This window comes from Otolemur garnettii, unplaced genomic scaffold (assembly GCF_000181295.1).
Source record: "Otolemur garnettii isolate 467f Iridium unplaced genomic scaffold, OtoGar3 scaffold00026, whole genome shotgun sequence".
NCBI classification, from domain to species: Eukaryota; Metazoa; Chordata; class Mammalia; order Primates; family Galagidae; genus Otolemur; species Otolemur garnettii.
In genome coordinates this window covers 7,567,715-7,578,196 of record NW_003852421.1, presented here as the reverse complement: position 1 = coordinate 7,578,196, position 10,482 = coordinate 7,567,715, and the positions used below count along the sequence as shown (strand labels likewise).

Genomic DNA, 10,482 nt, shown 5'->3' with positions numbered 1-10,482 from the left:
TTTTTTTTTTTTTTGAGACAGAGCCTCACTTTGTCAAACTTCATAGAGTGCTTTGGAGTCATAGCTCACAGCAACCTCAAACTCTTTGGGCTTAAGCAATCCACCTGTCTCAGCCTCCCGAATAGCTGGGACTACAGGGCCTGCCACAATTCTGGGCTATTTTTAGAGATGGGGTCTGGCTCTTGCTCAGGCTGGTCTCCAACTCCTGAACTCAGGCAGTCCACCTGCCTCAGGCTCCCAGTGTGAGCCCCACTGCACCCCAGAAAAAATGCTTTCTAAAGGTCATCTGGAAGAAGAAATGGGAAAGAATAGTCAAAATAAGTAATCAGAGAGTGGTGGAATAGCGTTCTGTCAGATGTTAGTCTGTAAAGTGACAATAATAACAGTGAAAGTACAGTGATACAAGTTGCCAAATAGCTCAGTGTTACAGAATATGTGAGGAGCAGGTAGACATGACCTCATGTGGGAAGGACTGACTGTTCAGGAATGATGCTGGGACAATTCACTGACCATTAGGAAAAAACAAATTTAGGTTCTTTACCACTCATCATACTTTGCGAATAAATCACAGAAGGATTAAATTTAAAAAGTATAGAAAATCCCTAATAGCTTGGCACCTGTGGCTCAAGCGGCTAAGGCACCAGCCACATACACCTAAGGTGGCGGGTTCCAATCCAGCCGGGGCCCGCCAAGCAACAATGATGGCTGCAACCAAAACATAGCCAGGCATTGTGGCAGGTAGTAGACAGGCATGTTTGATCTTTTTTTTTTTTTTTTTTTTTGAGACAGAGCCTCAAGCTTTCCCCCTGGGTAGAGTGCTGTGGCATTATAGCTCACAGCAACCTCCAACTCCTGGGCTCAAATGAGTCTCCTGCCTCAGTCTCCCAAGTAGCTGGGACCACAGGCACCCACCACAATGCCCGGCTATTTTTTGGTTGCAGCCGTCATTATTGTTTTTTGACGGGCCCAGGCTGGATTCAAACCCGCCACCTTAGGTGTATGTGGCTGGCGCCTTAGCCGCTTGAGCCACAGGCGCCAAGCCAGCATGTTTGATCTTAGATGAGGTCTTTGATTAAAGATGAGAAAAAGATGAGTATAAAAGTAATAGAAGGAATCACTAAAGGAAAACTCAGAAGATTTGATTCCATAAAAATTAAAATTTTTCACTACATAAAAATCTTAAAATGGAAAGATAAGAGAGAAAAACTTATTTTTAACAAGTATGCTGGTGTTAGTGTCCTTAATATAAGGCTTCTACAAAAATACAAGGAAAATGATGAAATGTTTGTATATTTTCTGATCTAAGTTTTCATTATCTTTGTAATAAAGATATAAGTTTTTCAAATGTATTTAGGAAAAAAAAGTGAGCACGGGCCATGATAAAATATCACAGGAAAAGACATGCAAATTACCAGAAATGTTTTTAAATGTTCAGTCCTTGTTTATTATCATAAAATGCAAGTAAAAATAAGATACCATTTTTCATCTCTCTCTCTTAGTCAGAGAAAGCAACTTTGTACATATAAAGAGCCTTAAACACAATAAGAAAATGAGATATTTAGGTCCAAAGATGTTCAGTTAAAGTTGAAAACAGCCCATTGAAAGTTAATCTCTAAATGTTTCCAATTTAAATTATGTGCATCTTTGAGGCGTAGAGATCTGCTCAAATGCTTTTATACATGTAAGATGATTTTATGTTATACAATGAGAAAAAAATGCTGAAAAGAAAAATACCAAAAATAGCAATAAGTATTCTTTGGGTGTTGGGATTAGAGATGATTTTTACTTTCTTCTCAAGAACGCTATCTTGTTGGGTACAGTTATCTCTCATTCCCTTAATAAATAGAAAAACAAATGCCAATATTTCTTAAAGTTTCCCCTCTTCTTGAAGGACAGTGGTTGGTATCTTACAAGGGAAGAGATGTTACAAAGGAAGGTTTGAAATTACAAAACACATCTTCAAAGCTTCCACTCCAAAATATGCATTATTAATTTAGGAGGGCTGCCATACTAATTAATTAACGTGGCTTAATTCAGAATTTGAGTACCTTCTGTGTGCTAGGTTCTGAGATAGTTAAATCATCTGTCGCATTCCACTTAGCAATGTTAATATAGTTACACATCTATTGCAGTTGAGAACATCGTAAAAGAAACACTCCCTTTACTTCTGTCAAAATATGCCTCCCTGCCCTTCCCCTAATGCCTAACGAACTCTTGCTTCTTGGTCTTGCTTTCAGTGGAAGCAGAGAGACCTAGTTAGGGAGAGAGGTTGGTTAAGTTGCAGGATTCAGAGACTATCTAAAATACAGAGCTGCCTTCCAGCCTCTGAAAACTGAGCTTACACGTCTGTGAAGGGATTAGCTGCTGGTCAAGGCTGTGTTCCCACAAAGCCCTGGGGAACAGGGCTTGGCTCTCTTAAGGAACCCATCCCTGGAAAACAAGAATAGCCAGAGGCAGCAGGGCCAGGAACCTCCCCCCTTAGCCCAGGTGTAGGATGCTGACAGGCAATTTTTCCCAGCTGCACTGCATGGAAGGCTTCAGCTGTTCCCTAGAGTATTTTCTCAATTTCAACCCTACTGACATTTTGGACGAGATCACTCTTTCTCCTAGGGGGCTTTCCTGTGCATTATGGTATATTTAGCAACGTTCTTGGCCCTTTAGACACTAGATCTGGGGTATCCAACCTTTTTTTTTTTTCCCTTGGCCATACATTGGAAGAATACAGGTTATCTTGGGCCACACGTGAAATACACAAACACTAACAAAACCTGAGTAGCCAAAGAAGAGGTTCATGCAGACTTTTTGTGATATCCAACACCATTGTAAGTAAAAATAAGTCCGTACAAAATCAGCAGGCGGCCCGTGGGCCTAGACTAGACAGGAGTAGCATTTCCCCACCCCTGTCATCATAGTCAACAATGTCTCCAGACATTGCCAAACGTCTCTCTGGGGCAAACCTGCCCCCAGTTGAGAACCGCTGCTATAGACTGTGGTACCCAGACATCAGGGGGGCCTTTCCCCTTCTGTAAGCAATTAGATCACTAACCTAGCTATTACTCCAATGATAATGTTTACTAATATTTTTATATTTTCTTCCCATAAATGTCTTTTCTTTGCTGGTACATTGATAAACTTTAACACATATGTATTTGTAGTCTCCTTTTTGTATAATTTTTTATTGCCGGTAGGTATATTGTTATGCTCAGGCTGAGAGTAACCCTTAATTTTTTATACAGCTGGGGTTAATCATTTTAAGTAAATTATGTGGGAGTTTTTCCTAACTAACGTCTGAATGCCTTTTGATGTGCTCTAAACCATTATCACTATCTAGTATTTTAGTTTGAATTAATCATATTAATTAACCAATGCTCATAGATTAGATTTTATTTTCATACAAGATCTAAATAAATAACACAGTTATTTTGCGTAGATGTTAAAATGATAGTGAGTTTTATATTTTTCTGACTTGTGCTTTTAAAATGTTTTTAATGGAATTTGTTTCTCAAATCATTTTTTTCCTGGTTATATGTTTAAAATTACTCCATAAGGGCACTGCATAGGAGGAAAATATGGACACTATCTAAGTCCCTGAAGCTTCTGTAGGCTAAATGATAACTGCCTAGCCCAGTGCCAGAAAATTATAGTTTATGTGCGATAAATTTAAGTGGAACCTTTCTCCATTTGTTGTTATTTCCATGCTTTTATAGGCATTGAAACATCCATATTTTCAAGTTGGTCAGGTATTAGGTCCTTCTTTAAATTACCTGGAATCAAAACAGCCTTTAAACAAGCACCTGCAACCGTTAGAACCAAAACCACCTTTAAACAAGCACCTGCAGCCGTTGGAACCAAAGCCGTCCTTAGCTGAACTGGAATCTAAGCCTCTGCAAGACTCAGTTGATCAGACGGTCGGACAGCCTAACGCCAAACCCAGCCACCAACCACTGCAGCCCATTCAGCCGCCACAGAACGTGAGTGTCCAGCAACCTCCAAAGCAACAGTGTCCGCAGAAACTACCACAAACCCTATTTCCAAGCATCATCAAACACATGCCAACTGTAAGTAGCCAACACTGACACTGGATAGGAAGTAGCTTGACTCATGCAATGAGGATTCCGTTTCAAGGCATTTCTGATTATGTTGAGGAAGACAGGAAAGGTTATTCTATGTTAAAACTGCTGCTTCCTCTGGTAGGAGCTCGACATGAGATAACTTAAAATTCTATATGGTTTAAAAAGGAAAACTTTCACAATGGAAGCAACCGAGTTCACATGCTATAGACTTCCTTTAATAGTGCCTTGGATGCAAAAGAAATCAAAGAAAGAATGAGAATCAAGTACTCTAGAGTACTGATGCGAAGTCTTAGTTATTTTAAGGGCACTATCATTTTGCACTGTTTTAAATGCTAATGAACATGAACAGAATTTTTTTTTAAGTGTCAGGCATAGTATAAAACTTCTTCTCCCCACTCCTTCTGTTCAGTTCTAGGAGCCATCTAGTGCCATGTTGTTTTAGCCATTCCCTTGACTAGACACACTCCCAAATGCGTTAGCATTATGGCACTTCAGAACTGAAAGGATCTTAAACAGTGTGTCTGATTCCTTACCTAGTCCCCAACCACCACCACCATCCTAATGTAAGTGAGAGTCCCTCGCCCCTCAACAGCACTAATCACATTCTAACATACTATTCATCACTTGTTTCTTACGTTATTTTCTATTATCTGGCCCTCTCTACTACCATGTTTCCCCAAAAATAAGACCTACCCCCAAAATAAGCCCTAGCAGGATTTCTATGAATTTGTTAAATATAAGCCTTACCCCGATAATAAGACCTAGTGATGGGTGTGGCTATGTAGATTTTAGCACAGAGAGGGGGAAGACATCCCCTGAAAATAAGCCCTAGTGTGTCTTCTTGAGAAAAAATAAATATAAGACAGTGTCTTATTTTCTTATGGTAGAATGCAAGTTCTGTGGGGAATTTTTATCATTATAGTCCCAGAACCCGGAGTGGTGCCTGCCACATGGTGGATTGTCAATAAATATTTGTTGAGTGAATGAATAATTGTCCACACTATTTTTAAACCACCTCCAGGGTCCTGGGGAGTCTTCTTCATCTGTGGGACATGCTTTCTTATGCTGAGCTAAAATCTGGTTTATTAAAATCTGGAGCTTTTAAAAAAATCTAATTACTTCTAGAAAAGGCAGCCTTTTTGGTATTTGAAGACAGCCCTCATAGGATCCGCCCTTTTCCTAGGAGAAACACCCCCACTTGCCTCACATGCTCCCCACAGACATCATTCACCAATGACTGAGTGGCCCTCAGTTCCTGTGTGTGAAGGAGCCTCTATGTCCCCGCGCATCCTGCGTCCCACCTGGAATGAGGCTACCGGAGCTAGAGGCAGACTAGCAGGGAGACAGCACAGAGCCAGGGCATCACCTCTAACATTCCGACATTGTGTGTTCACTCCCCCTGTCCCACAGAAGGCACATCAGATGTTGACTCATGTTGACAAGGAAGGGGAGGAAGTTCACATGTACTGAGTAGATACTAAGTTGTGTGCACTGTGCTAGGTCCCCATGTGCACTCTCTTGCCCTAACGTTTGACAAGCTAATACATTCCAGAGCTAAGATTCGGCATTCTGTCAACTAAAATCCCTAAGTCTACCTGTTTATTTTAATGCTTTTGCTAAATCATATATCCTGTACCTATATATTTGATGTCTAAGATTCGAAGAGTTGTAATGGGGCTAGGGTGCCATAGTATGAGCCTAGCTCATGGCAACCTCCAACTCCTGGGCTCAAGCCGTCCTCCTGCCTCAGCCTCCCGAGTGGCTAGTTATAGGTGCCTGCCACCACACCTAGCTAATTTTCTATTTTTCATAGAGACAGGGTCCTGCTCTTGCTCAAGCTGTTCTCCTCTCTCAGCCTCCCAGCATATAAGGATTATAGGATGAACCACCATGTCTGGCCTTGAGTTATTTTTGAACTCTTAACTTTTGTTCTGTTTGACCATTCTGTCTAGCTCGTTGCTAGCTGTGGATTTATTTAGTTTTTTTTTTTTTTTTGGTTTTTTCCTGTATCTTGATGATGAACAGAATAGTAATAACCTGTTGGGCAGGCTGCTAGGACGTTCTACATTGACAGTGACCCATCCGTCAGCACTCTGGGCAGATTACTGAACTGTGTACTGATGCCTCTTGGCTGTCCTTTCATCACTTTATTTCAGTGATAAGGTTGACATGAAAAATTCTGTCGCTCACTTGGCTAACGTCCACATATACTACATCAAACAAATTCCTGTTTTGCTCTTTAGGAAACACTATGGTCCTCTAAGATTCACCAATTTTTTTGCCCTTCCTGGCACAAACGTTCTCTTTGATAATTGATTTTAGAATTTTTGCCCTCATCTTGTACCACAGTGAATGTGGAGTTTGCAAACATCCTCCTTCTACTTTGTGAGAATTATTTATATTTTCTCCTTTCCGGTCTTGCTAGACATACGTGATTCTTGGCTACCTCTGACATTGTTCAGCAGTGTTCAGCATTGGTACCCTAAATACAGCACAGTGGAGAGGGGGCTTGAACTCAGTGAGATATAATGTTTTACTAACCCTGCCCATCTGGAGCTTTAGATATTTGTATTCTCTTCAGTCTGGAGATTGTTCTTCCTGGCCAAAATAATAATAGTACAGAAGTGGTCAGAGTCCACTCTTAGTCTTCATGCGTCATTATGACATTACCAGCTTCAAGCAATAGCATTAACCCTTTTTAAAGCATCTTCTTGCTCCCAACATAGCTGTGTTTGGCTGCCATTCCTTCCGAGCTCTATTTTCTGATTTTGAATTGCCTTTTGAATTTTAATGTATATACACCCCCAAACCACTTTGTGTAAATTTGCCTAAAACCAATTCATTGCCCCAAGCCAGAACGTCTACACTCCCTGTGTCTGTCCATGGCGCCACATTCTGTCACAATCAGATGCAGACTTCCCTCTCTGTGTCCGTGAGGATTACATTCAGTGATTTATGACAAAAACTCCAACCACTGTGGCTTAAACAATGGGGGTTTTCTCATTGAAGAAGTTGGGTGGTGAGCAATCCAGCAGCTTCCAAAAGAACCAGCCTGCTGCTGTCTTCCGGTTCCACCACCTTAGCAAGTGGCTATCAGGCCTGTGGCCCTGAGATGGCTGTCACTCCTTCAGATGTCCCATCTGCATTCTAGGAGGGAGAAGAGTAAAAGATACTAGCACGTGGCAGCCTTCGTGCCTTCTTCTTAAGGCTGTCGCCACTTGAGAAGGACGCTAAGGTTTTGAGAAGTTAAGTCACTTGCCCAAGAGACACAGCCAAATCTCAGTTTTCTGCATCCTTCAAATCAGATCCTAAATATTTTAAGTCCCCTTCCAACCCAAGTTCACAGAGACCTCTCCTCTCTGAGTACCCATTATATTTTTGGCATTTATTACCTATTTTTGTTAAGGTTTTTAAATGTGTGTATGTGTTATCTCCTTGTGAATGGAGAATCTTAGTGTCAAACTTAATAGCTTGTGCATGAAAGGCATTCAGCAAATGATTAAAGATTATGATGACTAATTTTTCCACCACAGAAGACAAATGGCACAGTGGGTCATAAAAATGCTAGGAGGCGTTGGGGTCAAGCTGTCTTCAAGTCTGGAGATAGCTGGGAAGAGTTTGAGGACTATGATTTTGGAGCCTCCCATTCCAAAAAGCCAAGCATGGGTGTTTTCAATGAAAAGAGGAAGAAAGATACTCCATTTTGGTGAGTTTTCAAATTCTTCAGAAAAAAAAAAATATTTTTATCATATATCAACTTTATTTTGCTCTTTGAATACATATACATGAATGTAAACCTTAAAAGAGAAAAAGTTGGCTTAATGTTGTTCTATTCTCCAAAACCCAAATCTTTTCAATATGTCTGAAAAGGTAAGACTCTTGACTGTTCACAGGAATGATTCTCAGTGTTAATGGAGTGTGTGTGTAGGAAGGGGTTCTTGTTCAGTTTTTATGGTGCTGTTGTGAATTACGATCATCATCATTCCCATATGAAATTTACAAATTTGCAGAAAGCAGAGCTCCATGTACGAGGTTAATGGTTTGTTCTGATGATGTTAAGATTTAATTATTAGCTTGCTTGTTGTTGTAAACTTTTCGATCATTTTCTGAACTTTTCTGGATGTTTAATATCTCTAGGAGTTCTTTTTCTTTTTATAAGTTAGATCATCATCAGTGCATTATTCAACTTTGAAGTCAGGGTGGGTTAAATTTTTGGTGAACAATTGGAAAGATACTTTCAAGTTTTTTTTCCTCTTGGGAACAGAAGAGGAATCAGGAGAATAATTGTGTCTTCAGTCAGGGAAACTTGTCCAATAGCTGTTTAGCCTGGTATAGAGCAGACTTTGGGGCACTCAGCCCTTTCAGGATGCTTGGGGAATCTCTAAGTGGTATGTATACTTGGATAATTATTTGACAGTCAGTTTCCAGATCCCCATGTTCCATAGGTAGGTACTCATTCCTAAAATGCCTGAACTTGAGGAAATGCCCACTTAATTCCTCTCCCGCTTCAGGCAGGAAAGTCATACTTCTCCACTATTTCAAATCTTACATGCCAGTAGAGACTAAAGAGAGAAATCAGAAGGCTGGTGCCTTCATCAGGCCTTGTTTCTTATACATACAGGGTGGACAGAAAGTTCTTACGCAGTTTAAAGTAGCAAAGTAATTTAAATTACACACGAACTTTATGTCCACCCTGTATTCCTCCTGCATTAGACATAAGGGTACAGTTGTCTGCCCTTAGCCACAGTCCCGCTTTCTACGGGTTTGGTCACCTGTGGTACAGTTCAATTAGAACACATGGAGCAGAACATGTTGTCACAGCCACATCCTCTGGTAGTGACGGCTGCCACGTGCACTGCCGTTAAAATGGCTTCAGGAATGGGACAGAGCTAAGCCTGCATGCTGCACAGGGCTGTGGGAGGCCGGACTGAGTGGCAGCGTCGGTCTTGGTACTGACACCGGGAGCAGCTAGCCAGGTGCCCGGCTGCAGATTCTATACCACAGAACGGGCCTGTCTTAGCAAATACCTATTTTCTAAGCGTGTCACCAGGGTAATTGGAGATTTTACGTGAGAACTTTTCTAGCACCTCTTTCCCCACTTCCGTTTTCTCAGCCCATCCAAGCCATGCCCCCAAACAACCTTACTGACGATCACATGTCATTTTAGTCGACGGGGGGAGGTGGCTATGATCGTCTTCCCTGTCAGCGCACCAGCTTCACACTGCAGTGGTTACAGGAAAGGTAGAAACATCCTGTACACGAGCAAAGTGCTGCTCAGTTATAAAGCTTCCTGTCGCACACAGCCTGGAATTAGAGATGAGTCCGTGCACGGCTTACTGTCTTCCGGAGGTAGAGGGAAGTTGTCATTTAGTAGTCAATGAAAAGATGCGCAGAGACGGGCAGTGCCTGTGGCTCACTGAGCAGGGCGCCAGCCCCATAGACCAAGGGTGGCGGGTTCAAACTTGGCCCCGGCCAAACTGCAACTACAACAACAAAAAAATAGCTGGGCATTGTGGTGGATGCCTGTAGTCCCAGCTATTTGGGAGGCTGAGGCAAGAGAATTGCCTAAGCCCAAGAACTAGAAGTTGCTGTGACATCATGGCACTCTACCCAGGGCAACAAAGAAAAAGAAAAAAAAAAAAAAAGATGTCCAGAGGCTGGGTGAGAAGCTCTCCTGGTTTGCGTTGTAATGCTCCCTTCTGTTGACTTTCAAGGCTTCCTGAGTCAGTCCCCTCTGGCTCCGACCACTCGCTAGGGGAGAGTAAGAGTTTACCTGCAGCTGTGTCTCTAAAATCTGATTCTGAATTATCAACCGCTTCAACAGCTAAACAGTACTACTTGAAGCAATCAAGATACCTTCCAGGTAAGTAGAAAAAATAAAATAGTTACTGCTAGCTAGAGTATAGTAAGGTCAGGCTCAAGTGTCTTGAAATCTCTGAAGAAAGGGCACCAGTGAAATAAAAAGTCCAAACTGAGGTGCTCTTTGATAGCTTAGCTTGCAGAACATCAAGGACTGTTCTGGACCTCGTGTCTCTGCTTAAGAGACGCACAAGTAGTCAGAAGTCAAGATTATGAATATGCTTCTGAACAATACCACCCTCCCTGGCAAAGCGATTCAGTTAGTAAATGCTAAATGTTATTAAAGCAATTCTGCACTCCCATTACAACTTTTCATAAAAAGTAGATTTTTAAATAATGTTTCCTAAACGATCTAAGTTTTTAAAAGATCATTCTGGCTGCTGGGTAGAGCCTGCTAGGGGCTTAGGAGAGGCAGGGACACTGATCAACAGGCCAGTGCATATGTCCAGGTGGGGAGGGTGCAGGCTTGTTCCAGAGTGAAAGCAGTAGAGATGAAAGGGGGTAAAATCTGGATGGATCTTGGTAGTCGAACTGATAGAACTTGAGGACG

General features: G+C 41.6%; 1 protein-coding gene across 3 annotated transcripts in view; it reads left to right on the top strand.

Annotated features, from left to right (window-relative positions):
- The window catches only part of MAK (male germ cell associated kinase), a 48,795-nt gene that overhangs the window by 20,668 nt on the left and 17,645 nt on the right, over window positions 1-10,482 (top strand). For all 3 annotated transcript variants that reach the window (XM_003788303.1, XM_003788302.1, XM_003788301.1), the window contains exons 8-10: window positions 3,708-4,058; window positions 7,607-7,779; window positions 9,788-9,936. In XM_003788303.1, coding sequence (XP_003788351.1) covers window positions 3,708-4,058; window positions 7,607-7,779; window positions 9,788-9,936 — 673 coding nt within the window. The remainder of the gene's footprint in view (window positions 1-3,707; window positions 4,059-7,606; window positions 7,780-9,787; window positions 9,937-10,482) is intronic.